The sequence below is a fragment of the Passer montanus genome, unplaced genomic scaffold (genome assembly GCF_014805655.1).
Source record: "Passer montanus isolate IOZ18808 unplaced genomic scaffold, ASM1480565v1 scaffold51, whole genome shotgun sequence".
Lineage (NCBI taxonomy): Eukaryota > Metazoa > Chordata > Aves > Passeriformes > Passeridae > Passer > Passer montanus.
This window is the reverse complement of record NW_024370041.1, coordinates 4,663,940-4,691,641: the sequence shown is the minus strand read 5'-3', so window position 1 is coordinate 4,691,641 and position 27,702 is coordinate 4,663,940. Positions and strand designations below refer to the sequence as shown.

The window sequence follows — 27,702 nt, the reverse complement described above, 5'->3', positions numbered from 1 at the left end:
TCCGCCCCGCTGGGTTGCAGGACTCCCAGCACCACCACCTACAGCATGCGAGGAAGGGGCGCTGCTCGGCCGGCCCATCGAGCTGAACGGAGCAAACCAAAACGTGGCGTGAGGGTACAAAAACTCTAACCCAAAATTGGCAAATCAATGGTGATGAGAACTAGAAGGATAATTTATTATTTTTGAAGGGGGGAAAAAATACTTTTTTTTTTGTTTTGGTTGGTGGGGGGTTTTTTTTATTCTTCCCGCAGCTGCAGGCGGTAGCGGTGGTAGCGGACCTGGAAAAACATTCTCTCCAGTAAGGAGCGTGTCATCCCTGGCAGGGCATAATGTTCGACAACACCCACGTGCTTGAAGCCCAAGGACTCATAGAGCTTGTGGGCTGCCATCTTCACGGCCGTGGTTCCCAGCACGACAGAGGAGTAGTTGTTGAGCATGGCGAACTCCAGCACTTTGCGGCCCAGGGCCTTGGCGATCCCTTTGCCGCGGTAGTTGGAATCGACGGACATGCGGCGAAGCTCCACGGTGTTGTCCTCCTCGTTGCCCCGCGCTGCCACGATCCCCACCACGTTGCCGTCCAGGACGGCAACCCAGAAGCAGGAGCCTGTGGGAGATAAAGCAGCACATGTAGTCACCCCCGATGGACCAGTGCCCATTGCCAAACACATCTGGGAGCAGGGCCTGGGGTCCAAAACCACGTCATGTGGGGACTAATGACCTCCATAAATAAGGACCAAACACTCTTTTTCCCTGACAGCGTGAAGGAAATGTTGTTTTCCCAAGGAAAATGCACAGGGGCTACATCCTCCTGTCAGGGAGTCGTAGAAAATGACAAGGTCTCCCATGAGCCTCCTTTTCTCCAGCTTGAATAGCCCCAGCTCCCTCAGATGCTCCTCAAAGAACTTGTGCTCCAAACCCTTGACCAGCCTTGTTGCCCTTCTCTGGACATGCTCCAACATCTCAGCATCCTTCCTACGTTGAGGGGCCCAGGACTGGACACAGTACTCAAGGCATGTTGAGTTGCTTAATTATCACTCAAGAAAGCCACTATTCAATACAGCAGCCAACCACGGGCACTGAGAGGTCTCTTGCCCAGATGAAAAGCACTGACTTTCAGTGCTCTGGAGCAACATGTCTTCATCCAGAGGAAGAAGACCCCATGACAGGAGAAACCCCTGTTGCAGGCAATGGCCTTCTTCCCAGCTGCTAAGCAGAAGAGAACCTGACTTGGGCAGCAGCTCCATCTTCTGCACCAACCCTGCCAACTGCCCTAACCCAAATGCATGGCACATCTCTGTAAGACCAGAGTTAGGCAGCCCAGGGGGGAAAGGACCATCCCTCCTGAAAAACCAGGGGAAACATGAATAAGACAACTCAGTATACTTTGTCACTGGAGCAGAGCAAAGCATGGGGTGGTGGTGGGAGGTGCCTTTGCAACTGCTGTAGGAAAAATGCACCTTGTGACTCCATGAAGCCATCTGAAAGAGATGCCCCAGGTCTTCCTCACTTCCCTGGGCACAGCTCAGCTTCCAAGGAAAAGCTGGCTACAATTAAGAAGCAAGGAACCAGCCCAGGTTCACCTCAGTGCACTGGGCCCATCCTCACATTCAGAGGAATGTGCAGCTAGCTCCAGCAATGCTCACTCTTGTTTCCACTGTGAGCACTGCTGCTATCTAGGTCAACACTAATTTTTAAAACACCAGGGCCCATCTTGACCCATTTATCATGAGCAGTGAAGATGTCTCTGCTCTGCTGCTGCACTGACAGCGCGACTTGTTCCCCAGCGCTCACTTGGATCTCAGAACATGATTTATTCAGACACGACCCCAGACAAACACCTACAAGCACTGAAATCAGGCAGCCACCCTCCCTCGCATACAAATTGCAGGGTAGAGAGCTCACTGCTGGTTTTGAAGTGCTCATCACGTGGTGGCCGAGCCCAGCTCACTCCCCAGCCCATCCATCACACCTCTGGCCACAAGGCGAGCACACCAAACATGAGGTGATCCTCACACAGTGATCCTCACCCTACATGTACAGCTACCACTCCTATAGTGTAGTTACAAAAAGGAGGATCAGGAATTTCCCCACACTTGGGGAGCAGGGGTGAGATGCTTCCCTGGGGCAGCCCCCAGCAGTGCCATGAAGCAGCCATCAGCTGGTGTCCACTGGGCTGCAGACGGTGGCACAGTTGTCACATTCCCCTCATCCAGCGCCATCCACAGCAACTCCTCCTAGAGCTGCTTCTTCAGCAAGTCTGCCTCATTTCCCCTCAAAGCAGAGAAACAACCTAGGTTCCTCTCAACCTGAAGTTACACAATTGCTTCCACGACTGCTTCCCACTTTTATTCCTTATTTTCTCTTCTTAGCAAGCACCTCTTCTCTGTGCCCACCAAACCTGAGAGGCTGCTAAAGCTCACTCAGCAACACTTCCCACATTTGTAAAATGGCACGTTTCTGGTACTTTGAGGTATTCTGAATATTTAAAACCCAAATTTGGACATACCCGCTACTGCAGAGCCACCAAACCCTTCACATTCCCAGCCCCTCTGACCACCCTCTCCATACTCCCACACCTGTCCATCCCAGCAGGGACTGGACCTGGTTGCAAGCAGCATGACAGCAAACCTGCATTCCTTGTCAGCTTTTACTTACAATTTAAAGCTTAATTATAATGATTTTGAGTTCAACATGAAAAGAAATAGTATCTGGCACATGTCCCAGTGTGTTTTGTGCACACAACACTTACAATTAGCCACAGACAGGACGCATCTGCTCAAACAATGAGAGTTGTATTCACTCTCCTTTACACCAGTGCCATCAGTCCCCAAGACTTCTACCCTGCTGTCCTCCTCATGTCTGTGTCTGCTCCAAGGATCACCAGCAGCCAGTTCCTTCAGGTTACTAAAGACGCCTCAAGTTCCCAAAGGGGGCTCCAAGCCCAGGAACAGCTTTCCTCCATGGGGATGTCAAATCCCTCCTCCAAGCAGCTGCATTCCATTCAGATGGGGACTCGGCCCTGAAAGCTGTCTTGGGATCACAGCACGTGCTGCTGACCCTGGGCTGGGACTTCCTCTCCTCTGGGAAAACCCTCCAGTTTCACAGCAAGAACGCTGAAGGTCCTCAGATTGCTTTTTACCCAGACTCAACTAGATGACCTCTAAAGGTCCTTTCCAGCCCAAACCATCCTATCCTATGATTCTACATTTTCCACACTGCCAGCCAGCTGCAGCTCCTCACCATATCCCCTCTTCCAGCAGCACTTAACTCTCGAGCAGTGTGGAAGCAGCCTGGAAAAACCACCTTGCACTGCCACACTCCAGGGCTGGGAGAGGGTCTCCTCCTGGCCTTTTCTGGGCTGAGGATATTGACTCAGAGCACAGCTTGGTTTTGCACTTTTTCATACCTAGGATGAAACAAAACTAACTTCATCTCAGCTGTCAGTAACGAGCAACAGCCCTGTTTGCAGTGCTATTATTAGCAGGAGCTGACGTTTTACTCTCTCACATGCTATCTGAAAATAATCACTGCTGCAAAGATAAACACAGACCCTGACAGCTACAACTCTCCTGCCCTTCCAGATACTCATCTCATGGCAGCATCTCTGTCTTTGCCTTCACCCTCACCTGCCTCCACCTTCTGCCAACCCATCACTGTGGTCTTCCAAAGCCCTTCCTGCTCACTCCAGGATCTGTTCTTCATGGATGTCTTGCTTTAACCACAGCTGCCCTGGAACACCACTCTAAAGCACTGGAGGCACTTTCCAGAGGTCCTAGCTGTTCCCAGCCAAACACCAAACACTCCCTCTTGACTCCTTCTGGGCTGCCAAAAGTAAAAGTGAGGAGAAGCAGCCATGGAAAAGGCACTACTACCTTCCTTAGCTCTCTCCACTTCCTCAGCTTGCTGCCTCACCACACAATCTTGACATCAGGAACTCACAGACAAAAGATACAATAAAGAAATAATTTTTTTTACCATGAAGGTGGTGAGACACTGGGACAGGCTGCCCAGAGAGGCTGTGGCTGCCCCATCCCTGGAAGTGTTCAAGGCCACGTTAGATGGGGCTCTGAGCAACCTGGTCTGGTGGAAGATGTCCCTGCCCATGAAAGGTCTCTTCCAACTCAAACCATATAATAAAATAAAAAAAAACACCTTGTGATGCACACACGTATGAAAAAAGGCACAAAATGGCTGTGATGTGCATGCCAAGGAATATGATTTCAGCTTGCTCACGCTTCACAGCAAGGTCAGATGTGGTTCCTCAGCGGATGGCACTCAGGGCCTGAAAGCACACAAGATGGCACTGTCTTTCTGCTCTAAAATTAAGAATAGTTCCCAGCTTTTGAAGACCAAAGAGGGTATTCTTCTAATCCATCCATCCATCTCCCACAGCACAGGGCTGCCCTCAAGAGTCCACACACCGCTGCTGACACCACATCCCAAGGATGTCCCCGCAGTGGTGGCACCACACTGGGCACATAGCCTCCACTCCTGCCCAGGATGCCATGCAGCCCTCTGGCTGTGCCTGCAAGCCTCCTCTCCCACCCTCCTCCACTGTCATGAGCTGCACAGCTCTCCCCCACGCAGCCGACGAGGATGGATGGTGGGTGAAAATAAATTCATTTATTTTTGCTGCAAATTCTTCTACACCTTTTGATGAATAAAAGGACAGTGGGTGGATGGGTGGAAAGACTGGAGCCAAAAGCAATAGCAGAGTAGTGCTAGAAGGGAGGGGGGACAGGGACATCAGCCTTCCTCACCAGCATGAGTCCCACATGACTGACTATTGCAGGATCCAACAGCTTTCTTAAGCCCTCAGCATGCAGGGGCCACTACCCCAAGCCCCACAATTGTGTTGCTCTGAAAAGGCAATGCTCTGTCTTACACATATTTTTCAAATACATTGTTTTCTAGAAAATTCTAGTATTCCCACAAGAGCAAGCAAAGCTTTGCTGCTCCAAAACTTGGGTGCTCCCTAGTGCCAGCACCTGCACACTGAGGAGTGAGGGCTGGGGCAGGTAAAACCTATCCCTGTTTTCCTTAGAGAGGGGGAGAGGACAGAGCAGCTCCAGGCCACCACTGGCTGCTGGCGCTAATTTTTCATGGATGCATCCCATGGGAAGGAGTTTTCCTTGGAAGCTCAGCACAGGGTAAGTATGGAAATCTTGCCCAGAGGCATGCCAGTCTTCTCTCTTTTTCTTCAGGGGTGGCACTGCTATCTATGTAGCCGAGCTCTCATTAATTCTTAGAGCCTTATGCATGGAACATAATTTCCAGACAGACATTCAACTTCTTAAGAAAATATCCCTTCAAGCAGAGACTGTGACTTTCAATTCTGCTTTGGCATGTCACAGCAACACAAATGTGAGCAATTCCCCTGCTGGCTCAAAGCTGTCACAGGTGACATTCAGAAGAGGGGACTGGCAGTTTCCATCACCACTGCTGGGAACCCACCAGGACAGCAGCAGCTCCTCTGCATTCTACAGCAGAGGCAGGAAAGCATCCTGCACAGGGCAAACCCCTCTCCTACATTTTTCCCCAGGCTGTTATGAAGGGGCAAAGGGAAGGAAAAAAAATCCAAATATCAAAAAGCTCAAAATAATTACTGTGCTTCCCATAGGACAGGGTCTGCAGTTACCTGTGTTCCATGCTCTTAATATACCCTACATAAAGGCTTGCCAAAAGTGACAGGCTTGCTCATCCTGAGATCCAAATGCTCCCTGACTCCTCCCTGTGACCCCTGACTGCAGCACAGCCTGGTGTGACACCACCACACAGCAACACCTGCACAGAGGAGGCACAACCTGCTGTCACTTCATGGAGCTTCGAGGACTTGCCCTTGCAGTCACTTGCTCAGCCTGCTGTGCCATCCTTTGGTGTGATTTTGGCCAGAGCAGCAGTTCTTTGTGCTAAGCAGGGGTGGTCCAAGCAGGGCAGTACAGAGGGAATCAGGACCCAGTGCAGAGCTGTTTTTACCTATTCATCTGTTAAAAAGCCCCAAAGTTCAGTGTCTGGGCTCTCCTCCTGCCAGCACTATTTACATACATCACTCTAAGAGACAAGCTGGACATGGCAGCAAGTGGACAGAGTCCCTAGCCCAAAGCTGGCTGTGTATTGCTGATGTCACTTAAATTCCTGCTCTTTTATCCTGTCTGGGTCTTGAAGAAGGAGAAGAGGAACCATCCAGCACTCGAGGCAACACTCCCTCCTCCTTCCCCTTCATCCTTGGTGAAACACAGGGCAGAGCAGCCGAGTTACATCAGCATCAAGGGAGAAAGGAGGCTCTTCTGGGGACAGCTTGGCTGCTGGGATGTGAGTGCTGCCAGCAGGAGGGCACAGACATGGCACATCAGCTGCCACCCAGCCAGACACAGGCAGCCTGGGTGCAGGGACCAACCAAGGACAGCCAGCAGCTGTCCCTGTCACTGACTACAACTGCTCAGCTAGCCAGGATGGGGAGGGATTTATCTCTGTGTTCATGAGGCATGCCATTATCCTATCATCCCTCCTTACCTCCATCTTTCCCACGTGTTGAGTTTCTCTCCTTCCCACCTTTCTAGTTTCCCTTGGCTTCAAGCAGGGCTGCATGACAGCTCCCACAAGCTCTGCTAGTAACTCTACACTTGACTTCAGTTAAAAGGCATTCCTGGAGGGGTCCTACAAAATAATGGCATTTTGGTGTAGTTTATGGCTATGAAAACTGGTTGAGATGCAAGAGATCCTGACTCCAGACACCCATGAGCATCCCTCTGCACCAGACAAGGCCCAGGTTTGGGGGAATAAAATATGTCAGGGACACAGGATTATTCATGCATGAAATGAGAAATGCTGTGGGACACCTTCCTCCCCATAAATAACCCCACATAATCTACCACTGCAGGACACATTGCCCTGTTATAAATAATTCCTGCCTGGAAGAGCACAGGGCAGTGCATCTATATGCCGAGGGTGAGTGACATCCCTTGATTCATGGAGCATCTGGGCAGCAAGAATGAGATCACCTACAAAGCATGAAAAAAGATGGATGGTTTGGTTCTGAGCAACCAGTTCATCTACTTCTCCATCTATCTTCTTTTCCATCCTTGCTAGCTTTCCCCTGTGCAGTTACAAAGGGCTGAAGGTACCTGCAACAACCCCAAAGCTCAGCCAAAGCCTCTGGAGTTGCAAGCAGCAGGGAATCAGTGGGATGACAGTGACATCCAGCATTCAGTCTGCAACACAGCCACAGGGCAGATCCATGGACATTTGCTACCACAAACACTGTGACCCCAATCCAGCACAGCAGTGGGTCTCAAACTGCCCCAGGAGACAGGAGTTCGGAGTTGGCCTCTGAGCTGATAAACCTGAGCATGAAACGAGACAGGGTGATGGGGTTTTGGACTGCAGGCAACTGCTGCCCTAAGCACCAGTGCAAACCCCAAACCATACTTGTATTCAGAATGGTGTATGCTGTACCATGCCAGTGCTGACAAACCTGGAGCAGTAGCACATGCTGCAAAGGTGATGGCCCCACTGCAGCTTTACCTGCACCTGGGGGTGGAAAGGGTGGTGGGGATGAAATTTAGAGTAATAGTGCAAAAACGTTCATCAGTGCCAGCTCCATGCTTTCTGATGGAGCTGGTGCAGCCTCATAAGCACCTAGCTACTTCAACACAGGCATTCCATTTCAGGGTGCCAAAGCCCCCAGAAAACCCCTAAGAAGCTGATGGCTAGCTATAGCTTACTTTCACTCTAACATTTTCACAAGAAAAAAAGAAAAACACATTCTGCAGCAAAAGTACTTCAGGAAATGGCCAGGTTTGGTCCTAAACAGCATCTCCTGCTGTCACTGCTGGGGACATAACCCAGCAGGCATTTCTAATCTTCTTAAACCTTTGCTTTAAACCTCACCCTGTTCCTCTGAAGCACCTTTACAACAGCTCCTGCCCACGCACCTTACTGCCGGCAAAGCTTTGCGAGCACCCAGCCCGGATCAATGCAAGCTGTTAGTGGCCGTGCCCCATGTCAGCACTTCACTGGCTGATTTTACAAACAGGCTTATGTCCCCTGGGGCCCAGAGTGTCACCACGTGTGACAGCACCCGAGGGGGTGCTCAGCAAAGCCCCTGGAAGTGCTCAGCACAGTGCAGGAGCAGGCTTTTGATGAGACAGCTAGAAATCCATGCCGCAGATGGGATAAAGACAGCCCTTCCAGCACATTTCAGAGGCTGCTATATTAAGAAGTGTAACAGCAGGACTTTAAAATCTTCTATCAGGCTCTTTTTGCTGGCCATGCTGCACCTTGAAAAGCAAAGACTGTAACAAAGCCAGTGTATAACAACTGTTCAAGCAAAAGCTGCAGAAGCAGTTGTGGGGGATTAGAAGCAGCCCGGTTATCTGGACAGATGTAGCCTGGCCCATCGCTCTGCTCTCTGCTGCTGAAAAGGACAACACGACACAGAGAGAGCAGAGACAAAACCACAGAGGCAGCAACCAGGGTCTACCTGCTGCTGGGTCACCAGGGGGAAAGCACAGATTGAGAAACAAGGCAGCATCTGTGGTTTTGGCATGTGAGCAATTGTTATCGATAAGCAAGGAATTAAACAGCTTAAAGGAGCAGATAAAGACTAGGAGATGTGATTTTGGCTGGGCATTGTCCTTTGGGCTCACTGGGTGATGAGTCCCAGTGCAATGGAGCTGGCTCAGCAGAACAGTCTGGTCTGCACAAATGGACAAAATCAGAAAAAAGTATTTAAACTTTTCAGGCAGATGCTCCTTAGACATGCAAAATACACACCAAGCCGATCAACTGCAGAGTCAGGCCTTAAGTAAGCCTATGTTCTAGAATTTAGACAGATTTTTACTCAGAAGTTTTAGGCACAAAAGAAATCCAGCTCTCCTGCCTGCTTTTCTAACCTGGGTAGTGCCAGCTCTAAAAGACTGATGTGACAATTAGCTCCTTGTTCGTGAAATTAGTTTACAAGATCAAATGTGCTGCTGGTTGTGTTTTGAGCCAGCTCCTTAAGAGGACATTGTTAAGGCTTGGTCTCCATCTTCTACATCAATCTTTCACTACATGGCTTTATTGCTTTCAAAAGGTACTGAATTCGCCTTGCAGCAATTTTCACTTCCAAACATTGAACAAACTGGGAAATCAACAATTATTGGATGTTCTAGAATTCATTACTTGGTGGCTGACTTTTACTTTATATGCTTTACCGTAAAAAGGGACTGAGCAATAACCACTGAATGGCTTTCTTTAGCTTAGCAGTTGGCCAAGCCATAAATCAAACAGGGAAAATGGACAGAATCAATGTGATTTGTACCATCCATCACTACTTTTCTGGTCTAAATTTAGCCAAGACTCCCTTTATTCAACTGAAGTGCCCGTATCTACATAGGTATTGCACCAAATGCTTCACAGCAAAGGGAGAAACTAAGGTTCATTTACTTAAGGTTAAATAATAAACATAATTCTGAGCTGTACAAATACTTCCAGGGGGTTTTATGCTGCTGTGAGGTCAACAACCCCTGAGATGAGTCACTCTTCAGAAGAGCCCCTCTTCTGCAAAAGACCACAGCCAAAGCCTACAGAGCTCACTGCAAACAACTGCTTTCAGTCAGGAGAAACTTAGGTAAGATGAATTGCAGCCAAGATGGAAGTTCAAACTTCATACATGGCATAATGATGCATCAGGACAGAATAACTCAACTGTACATGCAAACTCTTTAAATCAGAGTCAAAAACAAGGCTGAGAGGTGCCTCCCCTAAAAGGTAAAAAAGGAAGCAGCTAAGAATATTTGCATACTTAAAAAGTGACAGACAAAAACCAAACAAAAAAACCCACCCAGGAAAAGAAACCACAACAGACCAAGTCAAGTAAAGGGTATATATTCATATATATATTGGCATATATTCAACCAAGACATGCTGCACAGCATGTTTCAATGCTTCTGAGTATGATGTTAGCTCCCTTGCCACAATCTTGCTGCCCTCAGGAGTCTCTAAATGAGGACTTTCCTACTCCAGTAGCCAAGGAGTGACAATGACAAGGCAATATTTGTGGTGCAGAAACACTGACCAGGAAAGTCTCAGATGCCAGGATAGCCCCTCTGCTTTACTTCCCAGGACAAATTGGGGACTCACAGACAGGGATTTGCACTTCACCAAACCCTGCACAGCAAAGAGAAGCAAGCAGGACACTCTCCTAACACCCACAATAAATATGGCTCTGCTGCACTCAAAGCCTTTCCTTCTGCACATGACAGTGGCTTCACAAGAATCCTACCTTGTTGTTAACATAATGAATCAAACCTCCCTGACCTCTAGCTTTTCATAATCTATAGGAGTGAAACAGCAACCATAAGGGGTTATATCCTCTCTGAAACCACAGTGCAGAATTCACTACTCAATATTGAGGAAGACACTAGGAAAAAATGAGAGGTTTAGGGTGGAGATTTGGTAAAAAACTACAGGCTGAAGTCAGGTGGTAGATGGCTTGATCTCCCTAAGCCTATGGCAAGCAATAAATATTTCCTAGTTCCAGCACAACACCTTGAAATGGTGCTGCACACACAACCTTTCCAGAGCACAGGCATCCAATAAGGACACCAGTTATCATCAGCTGGGACAAACCCACCCTGTCACCAGCTGCCACACCCAGACAAGCCCCTAAAGTCCATTACAATGGATTGGGAAGAGATCAAGAGGTAAGGAGTGAGCATGGCTTATTACCTCTGTCCTGCCCAGCTGCTCACCAAGGGTACTCGTTTGGGCATTTCTCACTGGACCAACCCTGTCTGACCTGCATGAGCCCCCCAAACATCTGGGCAAACCTATTCCTCTAACCTCTGGGGAAGGAGCATGTGACTAAACAGGGAAACTGGGAAAGATAATCAAACTGGTAAAGAGAATGAGACTTGGGACAACCCATCAAGGCAGCATGTTGTCTCTGCAGAGGTGCTCATCCTATCATGGAGGGATGGGAAAGAAGCAATTTCTATCTGCAGCATGCCTAGAAACAAGGCCTTTCCCTTGGAATGGGGTCTGATGTACTTCTGACATCCAAGGCTAGAGGAAGTAACAGGACTAATGCTACAGTTTGTAGCAAATCCAACTCCTGACCCATATAAATAAATGAATAAATAACTAGCAAACCTCTCTGGAAGCAAACATTCTGAGTATTCTCAATGTGCTTTTAGCAGCTTCACGCTTCTGACACAGGAGAACTTCCTAGAGCAATGGCCCTCTTCCTGCAACACACCAGTCATCCTATTTGGGAAGAGCAGGGAAAGGGGCCCTTTCCCCACCACACCCTGAGGTGCTCTCTAGTCCTGCTGGGACTGGATCTGACCTACTGATAGCTGCAGGCACCTCCAGGTATCTGCACCTTCCCACATCTTCAACCCAACCCTCAGCCAGGTGGGTGGTGACTTCCATGACCAGGCAGAACCAGCAGACAGGGGTACCACTGCTTTCTCATCCCACTGTGTTTGTAAAGCCTGGTTTTGGGAGATGCTGAGCACTCCTGAGATGGTATCTGAGGGTACTCAGCCCTTCTGAAGCAACTGGGAAAGCCAGGACTGCCAGGGGCACTACTGCAATGAGAGCTCTCCTTGAAAATAAACACAGGCTGGTTTCCAGCAGGAGAAGGCAACCTACCATCCTTCAGGTACCACCTCCCATGGCCATGCCACCACAGCTCCCACTGTCAGTGAACACCTTTCTGGCCTGCAGCCCTCTTCCTTCTCCAGCCTCCCTGTGAATATGTAACCCCTGGGGGCTGCCATATTCATCCCTCAGCCAAACAAACCCTGGGGTGAGGCTGCTCCAGCGGGCCCCACGCCATATTCATCCCTCAGCCAAACAAACCCTGGGGTGAGGCTGCTCCAGTGCCCCACCTGTGCATGCCAAGGCAAAGTGCTCCCCACTCTCTCTGCTGCTGGAGCCTCACACAGCAAGGAGGGCAAGCACTGCCTCAGGACTTCACCTCCTTCAGCCACGAGTCACAGAATCCTACAATGAGTGGGGTTGGAAGGGACCTTAAAAATCATCTGGCTCCAATCCCCTGCCAAAGGAAGGAATATCTTTCAATGGAGCAAGGTGCAGACCCCAGAAAGACCTCCCAAGCAGCTGGGGCCTTCATCACCACACGCTGCTCCAACCCTTAACTCTCAGCAAACCAGTAGCAATGCCCTATGTGAGGCCAGAGCCCTGCTGTGGTGCAGAAAAAGCACACACCTGGATGGCCACTCTTGTGAAAGTCAACATTTTTCTACATCCCTCTCCCAGCACATCAAAGCCAATGTGCCTTGGGTATAACTCCACTGAGCTCCACTGGTCCAGACCCAAACTAGCACATTTATTTAACGTGGCAGCACAAGAAAATTCCACATCCATAAATACATGAACATCTGTCAGGCTGGGCACAGACAATGGATGTGTTGTGGATCATGCATTAACAGAAAATGAAAATTACATGTGTAACTCTCTATATATCTAAAACTAAAAAGAAATTAAAAAAACTTTGCCACGCATTCAGACTACCATGCCACAACAATCAGGCCAAAAAAGTCCCTACAAAAGCCTAATCCATATCTCCTGTGAGAACCACTTATCTTGTCACACCCCACACGCATGCGAACCCCAGCCTCAATACCAGTCACAGGAGCTGGGGATTTGAAAGACATCTGTGAAGTAAATTACTGGAGTGAGTAGGTAAGGGGCCATGTCTCACTCCATCAGGAGGACACGTGGCAAATGAAGGGCAGGCTGCTCAGGGCTAGTGAAAGCAGACACCCTCATGCCTGCCCCTCAGACTGAGGCTCATTCACAAAGGACCTGTGGAAAGGGGATCAGCTTACAAATACAAACTGCACTACAGCAACCAGAGCCAGAAGAGATGCAAACACACACGAGACTGGATAGAAGTGCAGTGTTTTGTGGATCTGTTGGATTGTCCCATCTACAAAGACAACACTAAACCTCCACAGGCAATGCCAGGACAGGGCAGAATGAATATATCCAAGGGCAGGTTCACAACTATAACCCTTTTTTCCAGTGCACCTGTATTCCCTAAAGCATCATAAATTCATCTTGCAGGCAGCTGATAGCACATACAGCAAACCCAAGGTTTACCACCATTTATGTCACAGGTCCCCTGTAACTATCCAAAGAGCACTTGGACCCACACTGCCCCTAAGCATATGCTAAACTCCCAGCAAGAGACAAGGGATTTAAGCCCATGATTAAGTTAAAGCAAATGTTCCACTGAATCTTTAAGCCAAACTGTCCCAAGAGTTCAGTCTCAGTCAATGTGAGGGGTTATATGAAGATTTTTTTTTAGAATTTCACTGAAATCCTCTTTAGCTATTTGAGTTATCCATGAAAAATGTTCCCACTTCTTGAAAATCCTTGCAGATGCTTTGATGTTCTTCAGGCTACTGATGGCTCAAAAAAAGTCCCGTTAAACCCGATGATGGCTTATTCCCAGACAAAAATCACTGTCCAAGAGGCACAGCTTGATGTTATCCTCTGAACACTGACAGCTTCTGAAACCCCACCAGACGTAAATTTTCAGAGACATTAAGTGAATCTAATTGACTTTACAAGCAGCAAAAGCTTGAAAAGGTGTTTTACAAATACCCATTTTAAACAGTTTGGATTAAAAAAAAAATCTCTCATTAGCATCCCTACTGTACAGTAACTTCTTCACTGCTTGCTTTCTCTCCTTTTTAACAAATCCCACATTAACGATGTAATTCCACCAAGGAGGACTTTATCAGGATGCTCACTGCTGCTCAGCAGCCAGGTATCTGCTGTGCTTTCACTGCTCTGCCTCTCACTAACCATCATCTGAATTAACACTTGGAAATGGCAGGTGCTCCAAACCAGGCTGTTTTCAAAAGCTTCTCTTTGCAGTTCTACTATTTAACATTATTTTAAATTGGAAGACTACAGATTTAGGTCTTCCCTGGATTCCCACTAGAAGTGTTACACAGTGTTTCTGATGCTGTTATCTAGATCCAGGGAGGATGAACAGATTTGGCACCTCCAAAAAAAGAACAAAAAACTCCGGTCTCAGAAAATGAAGTGGTTTGGTTTGGGTTTTTTTTTCTTGCACACTCTGAATGCAATAAGGATTTTATATTTCTTGTTAAAATGGGAAGAATTAGGTTTTTAAGAAAAGTTACAGGGGAAAAGATGAATGGATACATCTGGAAGTGATGTGGGTCAGATGTTCTGAAGAAGGTGTAAGAAATGTTGTTGCTGGCAGTTCATTTGCCTTTAGGTAAAATGTTCTCCCCCACCAGTGACATGTGGGTTTGTGCACTGACACACTGTTTGCAGCTTAGCAGACACAATATCCTCGTGCTGCTGACTTCTATTTATTTTCTCATCTTTGTTATTCTCAGTCTTCTACTAAAAGAAAGATACTTGCAAGTATTTACTTGCACTCACCATGCTAAATATCTGGACAAAGTAAGAAGAGAAGTACATATACAACAAAATTAGGTAAATTGAAAAGTTTGATGGAAGGAAGGGGAAAATCAGAGATACAGAGGGATCCTGGCTAGGGGACCACCACCCATGGGAAATGCTAGAAGTGGTGAGTAAAACAACAAATAAATTAGACCAAAAATCACTGGAGAATTCAACACAGGGATGGACAAGAGAGCTGAGCAGAACTCAAAGGAATGAAAGTATTGCAGTTTGACCCAAGACTGGAAGTGTGGGATACAGAACTACTGTGCTAGGGGATGGAAGAGAGGTAAAAAAAAAAGGGAAAAAACCTCAAGGAATCACTAATTATTTTCTGATAGCTGTTAAAGTGAGTATTGAATGCAAGGTGCACTGAGGAGCTACTCATGACCAGACAGCTGGTCCAGCACCCCCATTTCAATTAGCAGCACTAGCACAGAGCCCAGGAGTTGCAGCTGTAAAAAGCAAACAAACTTGCACTGCTGATGCTGGTGTCCAAGTCAGGATTTGAGCACACTGGCAAGGGAGAGTGGGAGCAGTTGGTATAGCAATCACTGGTGATTGAGGGTAAATCTAGGCAAGCAGCTCACTCAAAAATGCAGTTTTTGTCAATGCCAAACAATTCACACATTTGTCCTGAAGCACCAAAGGTGGAAAATGAAAGGCAGAGGAAAGCCAGCCTGGCACAAGTCCTGCACAGAGCTCAGCCCCCAGCATTGCTGGCCAGGACACAGGCACTCAGCTCAGTCCTCCAAGGATCACAGGGCATGGATGCCCCAGCAGCCAGGACTTCAGAGATGGACCCCTCAACACCACTTCTTCAGCTACTGCACCGGTATAAAATACCTAATATGTATTCATATTCATATCTTCAAACAGGGCCTGGGATGCCTGAAATCCCAGCACTGACTCAGTATAGATTTAATGGTGCCATGCAAAGCAGGACCTGCCTGAGGGGTAACAACTTTACCATGTCATGGCTCTGTCATGGTCACTATTTCCTAGGTATACATTTGGGTCTGATCTCTGGTTCTTAAGGAAAGCTCTAACAGCCACCCATTCTGGTTTGGGCTGAAATAAAGCATTACACCCCCCATTAAACACAGATCCTTGCTTCATCATAGTGAAAAAACAGAGGGAGTAGTAAATCAGCTTACTTTGGACCAAAACTATCCTTCATTTTACTTTCCAGTTCCTGAACTGAAAAATAATTTTCTCACAAAACCTCTGTTTTTTAGTTTTGCCACTTGGATAAGCTCTAGAAACAACACATGAATTTTAAGTGACAAATATTACTTGCTAGTTACAATTTCAAGCAGGACACGCTGTGGTGGGACTAATACCTTGTGTTATTCCCTTAGCATTTACACTGTTGCAAATCCCATTTTAAATAACAAGATCTCATGTAGCCACTTAAAAATACAACTGTAATACATGCTTCCCATTACCAATTTTGAAACGTCTCCTTTCACTCCCAGACTCCAATTTTAAAGCAGAAGCCCAGCTTGGCACTAAGCCCTGGGAATCACAGGTCTGTGTTTTAGAACTATCCTGTAAGAAACAGAATTTTTTCTTTTTGAAAGAAACACTCTTTAAACAGTTATAGAAGACAATGAATGATACTGCACTGTGCTGTCATAAATTGTTAATTGATTGCTGGGGTCCAATGGGTCAATAGATGACTTAAAAGAGTGGCTCAAAGCCATCTGTAACAGATACCACAGCTTGTACCTGGCTCTGACCAGACCACCTTAATCCTTAATAAAGGATATGAGGCTGCTTAGCAATTGCATGTCCCCCCCTTACCAAAACACAAAAAAAAAAAAAAAAAAAAAAAAAAACCAACAAAAAAAAAAAAAACCCTCAAAACCCCCCTAAACCCTATTATTTGGTTACAAGGAATAAATTTGTCAAGAGAAACTAGGTAAGACATGCTGCTATTTTTGGATATTCTTTAAGACTCCTTTCATTAGCCACCTGTCAGGAAAACAAAAACGATGCCTCAGCTTTCTACAGAATCGAAAAAAATAAAAGAGAGAAAGAAAATCTAAAAATACACTTTGAAGCTCCCTGTTTTGCTGATGCAGAAAGTAACAACAAAGGCTCATACATCCCTCAGCTCATCACAGAACCAGGTACCAGCAAAACACTCCAGGTCCCTCTTTTTGCTGTAGCCTGGAAGGGAGTAGCATCAAGTATGTGATTATTGTAACAGATCCCCAGCAGTGCATTACCAAAATAAAGCCATGTGCTCTGCAATACACCAGCAAACAATGCTGCGAGCTCCTGGAGCCCCTGAGGGGCTCATGGCCACCCCAAAAGTCATTCCTATCCTGAGAAATTAAATATAATCTGCCTGAATCAAGATCTAAGCCTACAGAAAGAATTTCAGAAATCCACTCTGAAATTTGGGGAGATTTTGAATACTTTGTCTTCTTGAATAATCAAGCCACGCATTTAAGACTTTTACATAAAACCAGTTTTTTTCAATATATTTAGAGGTCTTCAAGTAGAGAACAATCCCCCATGGCAGTTTCTGAAGTATTAAGACCATTGGTGGTGCACACTGAGAGGCAGCAACATGACCACACTCTTGGGTAATCCCAGGAGGCTGAATATAATAAATAAACACAACAATGTGAGGATAAGATTTTTCAGTTCATGTTCCTACATCCAAAATTCAGTGTGAAGGGGGGCTCAAAGCTTTGTACCTTTAAAGCTCCTGCCACTAGTCAGATATCCAACACAGAGCATAAATTTAGGCTATTATGAAATCTTAACCTGAAACACTTTTGGGCAATTGTTTTAAATCTTGGCCATTCCTAAGAAAGCGAGAGAAAGAGCTGCCAAAACCCTTTATAAGAGTAATAAATTTTCATTTAAACTTGTGAACAAAATTCTGGAGTCAGAACCCGTTTGGTTTATTCACTGAGACAGTCCTGAGAAATTGCATACAACCATGCCAGAAAACATTTAACACTGGAGAAAACATTAAAAAAAATTACTCAAAGCTAGGAAAAAAACCCAGAACACCTGATGTCCTTGCCTCCTTCATGCTCCTAAGTCCTAATGTGGCTTGTTTGCTGGTCTTGAGAAGTTAACTGTGCCTAAAAAACTACTGATGTTCAATTTACACAACTGGTTACCTCTTGCACTGAAGATTAATGACCAGCACTGGCATGTACTGAGGATCTTCAACACCTGCAGGTAGAGCTCAGGTTCAGCAGCATCACGTCCACCCAGTCATGGCTGCAACTCAAACCCTGCTCCACTGAGTGAGGGTCGTGTCCATGAGGGACTGGCTACTTTTAGAGAGAATTCTTTAAAACATGGGGGGAGGGGGGAAGGTCATATTACTCTGCAAAATTTACTATAAAATCTATTTTAATGTAATTTTGACATGGGACTGTGCCAAACGTGTGGATCTAAAGGGAGAGCTATTTTTATGTTACCCACACTGAGTAACGGGTTTGTTGCATGTGTTCCTGCTCCTGTGGTAAATAAATAGGAAGGGGGGAAGGCTGCAGAGCAGCCTGCCCATAATCATGTTTATTCCACTGGCTGTGGATGACACAGCCCTGAATCCACAGATTCCCCTCATCAGGCAACTCCAATTTTCCTATGTGGGCCCTTTGCCGAGAGCATTGCACTTCTCTGTACTACCTGAGCTCCCCAGAAGTGGGGAAAGAAAACAAAAAAGATTTTGTGAGGTAGAAAGACCCTGCAGGCCCTTCAGTGGGTTGAGCAGAGCTGGCCCAGGTGGCTCAGCACTGCAAGGGACCCAAGTTGTGTCACATCTCAATCTACCCCAGCTGTTATCAGCAGGGCAGCAGCACTGGGCTGGGGTTCTGCCTGGTGCTGGCTGCTGGGACCAGGACAGCCCCTGGCCAGCTCTGGGAATTCAGGTGGGGGGCAGAGCTGGTGCCAGCAGTGCTTTGCCTTGCTCACTGTGCCCATGCCCCACCCTGCAAGCTGGGGCTGCCTCCAGATGGAAAAGCCAAGGCTCCAGCACAGCAAAATGAGGCAACCACGAGTGATGGAGTGTCAGAGGAGGTGGGTTTGGGAGGCAATCCCACTCTAAACACAGCTTACATTACTCAAATAAAACCAAAATATTTCAGCCCATTACAAATGCTGGACAAAGCATATCCCTAACACTTGGAAACATGAGTTGTTTTTCATCTTGCTTCCCAAAAAACTCTGCACCGAAGATGAGAGATGCCAAACCAGGCAGTTTCATGCTGCTAAGTTGTAGAAACCCAAAATCAACAGTAGAAACTGCTGAGCTGAAGAATGCCTGACTGTCCCACTTGCAGGAGGTCAGCTTTGGAAATACTTTGACAAAATACTTCCCACTATGAAGCATATGAAAAGCCTGTAATCCTAATCTTGTAGGATCTCTCTGCTACCTGGAAGCACTCTCATGGAGCTGCAGAGAGATGCCAGCAGTGATATGCTCACAGGACAGACTTTCCTCTGCTGAGGAGACCTAACCTCAGTTCCCAGCAGTGATAGGAAGCAGGACTGGGAAACACCCAGGAGGAGATAAGGACACAGCCTCTCCCATGGGTTTCCCAGCCCCACACAGAACTCCTCACCACCCTACCCCACTGTGGGAAAGGCAAGCATGAAAACCCCAATACAGGACAGGCAGCTCAGGGGTTTGGCAGATACACGAGGTCAGAGCACTGCATCAGCCAGCAAGAAATGCTGCAGATAGGGATGCTTCAGATTCCAGCTGCCTCTTGGGCACCAGAAGTGGGGCAGGGCTGTCCAAAAACACATTCCTGCACTGGGAAGCAGCAGCCCTGAGCCCTCTCTGGCCTCAGGTAACTGAGCCGCTTCTTTGCAAAGCAAGAGCTGCTCTATTCTTCCCAAACAATGTTATCATTCGGCAGCTTCACTCCTGCTTATCTAGCAGCTTGAGCATTATCCAGAATGTGGAAGAACTGGGCTCTGTGTCTGCCCCTCTGCCCGGGGGCTCAGTGGGGAGAAATACCCTCCCCACCCCCTCTGCCTGTGTCTTTGCAAGGGTTTAGGCATGGCAGAGCAACCACAGCTCCAGGGCTGAGGATCTCCTCCCAGGGTAGACCCTGTATTTTCCCTGCACCCCAAAAATCACTGGTGCTCACCTCTGAGCCTCCCCAATGCTCAGCACTTACGGAGCAGAGCTAGCAGGAGCCACACGGATCACAAGCAGCTGTTCACCTTGCAAACACTGTGCCAGAGGGGAAAAACCCACTGCCAAATGGCCTGATGCAGGACACAAATACTTGTTACCCACACAGACATCTCACTGCAGGTGTGGGAAACCTCAAAAGGTGGAGGCAGCAAACAGCACCTCACAACCCAGCTCACCCTGCTCACAACCCAGCTCTGGACCTGCCTCAACTGGTGTCCTTCTAGCAGAAGGACACGATCCCAGACGCTCTGCCAAGAAGGGCAGGACATGCCCCCTTTGGGCTCAGCTGAGCAAGGTGCCGCCCAAGGGCAGCAGAAACTGCACCCTAATGAGCCATCCCCCTGCAGCCCCTCTTCCCCAGGGCCCTGCCCCACAGGGAGGCCGGGATATCCGTGCAGGCTCCTCCCATGCCCTGTCACACTCAGGGGACAAAGGGCAGCAGGACAGGAGGGCTCTGCTCACCCTGGATGGAGGCAGGAGAGCAAAGCACCCGTTCCCTCCCTGTGTGAGGCAACCAGGGGTGCCTGGCTGCCCACGGACCGGAGCCGTGCAGCTGCCGCAGGCCTCAGAGCGGGAGCCGGAGCTGCGCGGCTGCCACAGGCCCCAGCGCGGGTGGCTGCTGTGACACCGCCTGCAGCAGCACTGCAGCTCCAGCTGCTGCATCCCTGGGCCCCCAACACCCTCCGGGTGCTGCAGCCTCAGCCCCCCAGGCTGTGCTGCCTGTCCACCCTGCCCTGCAGCACCGGGCACTGCGATGCCGCAGCCACCAAGCTTGTCACCAGCTCCCAAAACTGACACAGGCCAGCTGCCACCACCACCACCAGGTCAGGTAGGCACACACCTCAGCAAACCCTGCCAGGACAGACAGCAGCAACTCTTTGGACAACCACAGAGACATGGAAATTCATAAATTCGTCAGCCAAAGCCCCAGCCGCCGTCCCTTTGGGGAGCAGCAGTTTTGCATGGGACACAAGGAGTCTTGGTTTCCATAAGCTCTCCAGCTGAGAACTCAGCCTCACAAGAATCTCTCTAACACACCAACCACTGCAAAAAAACATACAACACAACCAACTGGGACAGAAGCTTGAAGAGAGACTGTAAAATTGATTAGTCATCAAAATCATCAGACCATAAAAGACGCTCCAGCTGTGCTCATCTTTTTTGTGTGGATAAATGCAAGAGGCAGGGATCTATTTAAAATTAATTCCTTTTTTTGGTTGGTTTTGGTTGGGGTTTTTTTCTGTTTACTAGAGCTTGTTACTCTGGTTGACAATTAAGCCCATTATCCAATTCCTTTCTTTTTCACCATTCCACCAGTTTTTTTCATAGCCTTTGAAGAAGGAAACAAAAAGAAAGGTAAATTCCAATAAACGCTATTTTAAAATGAAAAATGCGAGTTTACAAAGAGCTCAAGAAGGTGTTTGAATCATGCAACCTTCTGTTTTAAGATCCCAGCACGCACTCAACACAAACAATTCCTTTCACATTGAAAGCAATTTCAAGTCACACCGCTCCAAGTTAAGCACTGGCCCAAATGTTCTGCCAGACCCTTGGCATAAGTGTAGAAGGGCAATAGAAAACAAAGATTTGAATTTTGGCTAGTGTACTTCTGCAAAATCACTGTCAGCACATATTTTTCAGTTCATACAAAACCCAGCAGAGGAAAATTCAAACAATAACTAACATGGAGGTGAGAGGTTCAAAAAAACTGCAAAGAAAACCCTAATCTGGTGCAACTCATGGAATTGTTCAACACTAATCATTAACCTGGGTGCTCATGGTATCCCATGGCAGACTGGGTCCTTTTGGCTTGGTTAGAGAACTGACCCACACGTCCTGTGGATGCTTTCACAACACCACCAAGAATGATCCATTTTAGTAGTTAAAATATCCCCTCACTGTAGATGCCTGCCTTACCAGAAGCTATTTGCAGTAGATATCCACTACAACAGTATCCCAGCTCTAGGCAGCACACAGAGCTGGCTGCAAACAGCAGGTTTTTGTGCCTGGGTAGCTCGGAGTCCAGGGGCAAAAACCTCAGCAAAGCTGCAACCAACATCTTTATCCAAGACCTTAAGACCATGTCCCAGTTCTACCTTTGCATTCATCACCCTGAGAAACAGGAATTTATAACCTCACCACAAAAATGTTCCCTTCCTCTTTTTTCCGTGCTGAGCAAAAAAGAATATTGAAGGAAGAAAACATGGATTCTCTAAAGCAGGAGCAGCAAGTTGCCTGGCCATGCTCCCAGGCCAAGCTGCAGTTATATCAGGTTGGGTTTAACTTCTCTAGTCAAGCTCTGGCCATCTCCAGCTTCTCTGGGACCCTGTACCCACAACCGCATCACTCTTCTCTTAACACCTCACTGAGAAAGCTCTCACAAAGATCTCAGCTGCCACAATACAACGAGCCCTTCTCATTCCCTCTGCAGTAACTTCTGCCGGGGTGCTAATTTGTAAACTAGGCAAATAAAAGACAAACTTGGGGCTTGAATTTGTTTTACCATTGTTCTGTCCTTGGGGTGGGAGAGGCAATGCCAGTGTGGCACATTGCTGCCTTCCTCTGGGTGTTCAGCCAGCCAGCCTTCAAAGTGCACAAAACTCTGGCATTTTCTAGGATGGCTGTGTTTATACTGCTGTCCTATAGGAAAAAAACCCACCAACTGCATTTTTGGAGGAAACAGGAGCAAACCACTGGATTCATGCCTTGTGGCCAGCTACACCAAATAGCACCACATGGATTCATGGCACATGGATGGTGCTGGTTCCAACACACACACACCTTACTCCAGACCCCAAAACCTCCCTGGTCCCTTTATCCAACACCACTATCATCAAGAACCTTCAACAAGCACCAACAACACCATAAATCTGCTTTTTATGGCATGGCAGAAGCCTAATTACATGATTAAATTCTGTCAAAAATTAAAGCCCACACATTTGCTCTAAAATTGCAATTAGCTCTTTCAGGTAGCAAATAAAAGCAATGCTAACATTTCAAAGACATGTTGGCAACACAGCTGAACTAAATTACATTACTGACCCTAAACAAATTGAGGGCTTTATTTGGAGTCCCTTTCTTTTATTTTCTGTGTCTGCTAGTGTTATAAATACAGGCACTGTGATCCCTCTCAACTGTGACCTGAGCATTAACAAGCTACGCAGCTCACCTATTAACTCCACATCACACATTCTTATTCTACTGGAATCTTCTGCTGTTTTCTCCAGCATAATACTTTGCTGGGCCTCACTACAGAGGTGCAGAAATTATTTGCTATGAACTCTTATTTCTGTGATACACCACCTTTAATGAAGATTGAGCTTTTTAATTACAAGTCACACATCACTTAATTTTTACAAAAAAAAGCTCTGTAAAAGAAACACACTGTGTGTAATATGGGACAAGATCTGTATAGGATATGCACTATGATGGGAAGGGAAAGCTAAATTAAGCTTCTTCACGATTTTCATAAGAGAAGCAAAATGTAACATTGCATATTAGAAGTGAGGGAAGGCTTGTGGCTGTCACACTTCCTAGCAGTTCTCTAGAAGTGCCCAGGGAGAGGTTTGTCACACCTGGGGAACAGGAATGATACAGCAAAAACACGGTCACATGGAAAAACAACACAGTAGGTATCCAAGAACAGAGCAGGTACGCCAAGAAGATGGAACTCGGGTGGGATACCATCCTTGCCTTGCTTTTCCAGCTCACCACTAGCACCCTGTGACCACCAAAAGCAAACCTCAAACCCCAAATGACTGCCCAGGCATCCCCCTGCTCTTGTCCTCAATATGGATGCGTGCCTACAAAAAGGGAAATAGGACCTGACAGGTTCTAAAGACGCTTTTTTTTAGGACTTAAGTTATCTTTTACAGCTTAATAAGGTAATATTATTAGATCTTGTCTTTTTAATTATATGCATATATGGAACAAAGGGATGAACCCATATTAGGGCAAGTTTTTGTGGCAGCAACCCTTTACATACCTGTTCCACACCTCTTCCAAAACACCTGCATTAAGGAATGTTCTTGAATGACATGGGAAAATGGGCACAATAGCTAAAATCTGAGCATTTGGGCTAAAAGACCTTTCATCTCCCTCTTCTCCTGCAGTCAGAGCTAACACCAAATGCATGGAGAAAAAAAACCCACCGAGCTGAGGATGTAAGGGCTGGGGTGGGCCCAGGCTGCAGGGAATAACCCACATCCTCCAGCCTCAGTGTCCCCAGGCACCCTCGGCCCAGTCCTGGGCTGGCTGTGGGACCCAGCAGTGTGGCACTCCAGGGGTGGACAGAGGCTGCCTGGGATGACTAGGCACTTGGGGGAGGGGGAGTAATGAAAAAAGAAATTAAAGAAACCAAAATCAGCAAAAAAAACCCCAAACCAAACCAAAACCAGAGATGGCTTTGTGCCTGGTGTGGCTAAAGAGCTGCATTCTGGCGACTTTTGAGCTTGCTCAGTGCTGCTGACAGGAGGAAAAGGCGCCAGCAGCAGGGAGCAGCCATGTTCCCCAGCAGGCTGGGGGAGGAAGGCTCCCTCAGGGAATTCGTACTCACCTGGCGGTTTCATGTAATATTGCTCAATATCGGACATGTCCGTGTGCAGCGCACAATCGAGATAGTGCAGGATAACTTTTCTACTGAAGTAGTACCTCATGCCCATCAGAAAGATGGGCAAACAGCAGGTCAGCAGGAAGGACTTGGTCACAACAAAGCACATTACTATGGAGATAAGGAAGAGAAATAAACGACACCTGTCAGAAAAGAGAATTTAGTGTTGATTTCGGAATACAAACTCATTATAAAAATAAATCAATAAAACAAGCACAGTCAAAATATACATTTGCAGTACACACACGGTTCACGCTTTCGAGATTATCGTGTTAAGGGACGGCGTATCGCGACGAGATAACCCGGAGAAGTTTATGAGGTCCTGAAGGAGCCGGTGGGGAGGATGCCGCCGTGCCAGGGCCCACCGAGCCCCTCGGGAGCGGGGCCGTGGGGACCCCCAGAGCCACGCGCCCCCGGCCCCTCCGCTGCCCCCGGCGAGGCCGGAACGCGGCCGGGTGGAGGAGCCGCGCTGCGGGCAGCGCTCCGCAGCCATGTGTTCGCCACTGCGGCAGCGCTATTTCCACCAGCACCGACTCCCCGGGCAGCCCCCCTGCCCCTTCCCATCCCGGGGGGCTTCTGCGGGTGTCTCTGAGCCGGCGGCTCTCTCCGGCACGGCCCAGAGCCACCGGCTGGCTCCCCCAGCTCCCCCAGCGCCAGCCGGGGTCCCCCCCTCCAGCGTGGGATCCCGTCCTCCCCGGTGCCTGGGGTGCGACCAGCCTGCAGCCACCGGGGGCAGGAGACCACCCAAAGCCCTCTCGGGGCGGGGAACGCGCATTATTAATTATTGGCACATGGCGGGGACACCTTGCAAGCGCTATTTTTAACTCGGGGAGGCGAGGTGACCCCGCGGCTCGGTGCGGCTGCAGGGGGACCCCCTCCCCACGCCGGGGGGGACATGGGGGCCGCTCGCTGGCGGGCCCGGCTGTCTCCAGGCAACGCCGGCACGCCGTGCCCCCCCTCGCCGGGCTGCGCGGGGGCGGCCGGGGCGCCCCGCTCCCCTCCGCGCACCGCCGAGCCCCGCAAGAACCAGAATGACTGATGTGCCCTCACCCCCGCCGCGACCTCCCCTTCACGGCTCCCCGCCCTCCGCACCCGCGCAGGGTCGCGCATCCCCGGCGGCGCAAGGCTCCCCGCCGGCCCCGCCGCAGCGCTGCGGCTCCGCGGCCGCTCCGCACGCTGCTGCGGCGCTCCCGCGGTCCCCGGCGCCTCCCGCCTCTCCGACCATTTTGTGAGCACCCACAGCGGCGAATGAACCCGGCGCCCCCCTCCCCAAAAGGGAGCGGATACTCACCCGCCAGCAGCCCGTAGAGCAGCTGAGTGAGGGGCTGCTGCTTCAGCCCCCTGAACGCCGTGTTGGGGATTCGCTCCATGATCCCCTCGTAAAAGATGCGGCGCACCACCTCCTGCTCAGAGGGGTGGAATTCGCGGATATAGACATTGTCGCGCCTGGGGTCTTCTTTTGGTGGGGTGAGGGGAGGTGGGGGTGAGGGAGGGGAGCCCGCCAAAGAGGGCCACATCTGGGAGGAGGAAACAATGATCGTGTCTTTTTTAGATCCCGGGATTGATTCATGATCTTCCGCCACAATCTTGGTCTCACAAACCATCTTGGGAGACAGACAATGCATGCAAAAACCGGCCGCGGGGAGGGGGCGAGGAGAAAAACGGGAGGGGAGGTGTCAGAAAATTAACAAAAAAATAAGATTAAAAAAAAAAAAAAAAAGGAAAAAGGGGAGGGGGAAGGAGCGGGGCGCGGAGCCGGCACGGAGACCCGCGGGCAGCGGGGCGCAGAGCAGCGCGGCCGGGCTGGACGAGAGGAAGGAGCCCCGCTGCATTTTGGAGAGGCATTTATAGGGCGGGGGGGCCGCGGGTCCCCGGGGTCCTAGAGCCCCCCGCATTGGCTGCGCGGGGTCGCCATGTGATCGGGGGGGCGGGACACCTCCCCCTTGCCCCCCCATCCCTGCACCGCCCCTTGCAAATTACTACGGCGCGGGGTTGCGCGGGGAGCCTGGGGCCGCGCATCCCTGCCCGCATACATCGGTGCACGCGGAAGAGGGTTGTTAATTTATTTTTTTATGCGTCTGTTCATCTACTGCGAACGCACTGTGCGCTCAGCAGTTTTCTGGAGTAGTCCCTGCGGGGGCGCGGAGCTGCGCAGGGCGCTGCGGGAGCGCGGAGCCGCGGGGAGGGAGGGCCGGACGGAGAGCTCCGCACCGCGTCCCGGCGGGCTCCGCACCGCGTCCCGGCGGGCTCCGCACCGCGTCCCGGCGGGCTCCGCACCGCGTCCCGGCGGGCTGCGGCGCGGCTGCTCCGCCGCGAGTCCTTCCCCGCGGAGCGCTCTGCGCGGGCGGAACGGCCCGGGGGGTGCAGCCGCGCGGCCCCGGCTGGTCCCAAACCCAAGTAAATGCCCCTCTCCCTCCCTCAGCGCGCCCCCGGTCAGTAACTTTTCCGGCCGTGCCCACGCCACTGCGCGGTGCAGAGAGCGCTGCCGGCCCAGCCGCCGCCGCGCCCCTCCGCGGGGCGGTGAGAAGAGATGGAGGGGGAGGGGGGATGCGCAGGGAGGACGACGGGCTCCTCCTCTTCGAAGGACCCGAAAAGCTTCGGCCTCTCCCGGTTGGAACCGGCCGGCATCTGCCCGAGGCATGCGCCGTGCGCGGCCGGTGCAGGGACGGGGTGGGCGGGGGATGCTGGGCGGGGAGACGGGAGGTCCGGAACCCCCCAGTCCCGTGAGGTGCATCCCCCTGCCCGGTGACAGCCCCCAGCCGTAGCAGCTGTGCCTGTCCTCAAACTTCACCTGCGCATCCCCCCGGGACTTGCAACTCCTGCGAGCCTCAGCCGTGCTTTCACCTGCAGGGTGCACCCATACGCCCCATGAAAGTTTCATCTGTGCCTCTTGCTCCGGTAAGGTGCTCCTGTGCACCCCCCGTGCAGCCATCTCTCGTTAACATCCCTGTATCCCCCTGCCAGGTGCTCATGTCCCTGTGAGATGCACCCGTGCGCCCCCCTACAAGTTTTGTCCCTGGGAGATGCACTCTGCCGTCAGGGAGTGCGGCTGTGTCACTGGAACTCTGCGGGATTTGCCTTCCTGGAGCTCACAGGCTATGCTTTGGTCCTCAGGAAGATGCAGTGACTGGATCTTGGCTTCAAGCTAAAGCTTTATTTCACTGTGATGATTTCATAGTGGTTTCATTGCTTCACTTTTCTATTAAAAATAGTTCAGGAGTATGAGAGAAGGGAGGGGGGAAGGTTTAGATAAGGACTTGGAAGACTTCCCACCCAGAGGAGCAGTGCCAGCACCCCACAGGCTTGCGCAGCACTGGGCATCCCTGGTGAGAAGCTGCTCCTGGGGTGGCTGTGGGACCTGCTCATGGCCAGGCACTGCAGAGCTGCCAGGCTGCTTGGGCACCCACAGAGCTCCCCTTTCCAACGAGCATCGCCTGCAACTGCAGCCAGA

General features: G+C 49.6%; 1 protein-coding gene across 1 annotated transcript; it reads right to left on the bottom strand.

The window, feature by feature from the left end:
* Positions 1–152: 152 nt before the first annotated feature.
* Positions 153–26,459, bottom strand: NAT8L (N-acetyltransferase 8 like). Its single transcript, XM_039723960.1, has 3 exons — positions 25,543–26,459; positions 24,198–24,362; positions 153–604 (listed from the first exon to the last, which is right to left on the bottom strand). Exons 1-3 carry the CDS (start codon positions 25,874–25,876, stop codon positions 237–239), a joined length of 867 nt encoding a protein of 288 aa, XP_039579894.1. The 5' UTR covers positions 25,877–26,459; the 3' UTR covers positions 153–236.
* Between the last annotated feature and the right edge of the window lie 1,243 nt (positions 26,460–27,702).

Excerpts from the sequence above, each read along its gene's own strand:
- NAT8L (XM_039723960.1), bottom strand. The coding sequence starts at position 25,876 with ATGCATTGTCTGTCTCCCAAGATGGTTTGTGAGACCAAGATTGTGGCG. Across the intron at positions 24,363-25,542 it reads GCTCTACGGGCTGCTGGCGG|TAATGTGCTTTGTTGTGACC; the intron begins GTGAGTATCCGC and ends TTATCTCCATAG. Across the intron at positions 605-24,197 it reads ATATTACATGAAACCGCCAG|GCTCCTGCTTCTGGGTTGCC; the intron begins GTGAGTACGAAT and ends TATCTCCCACAG.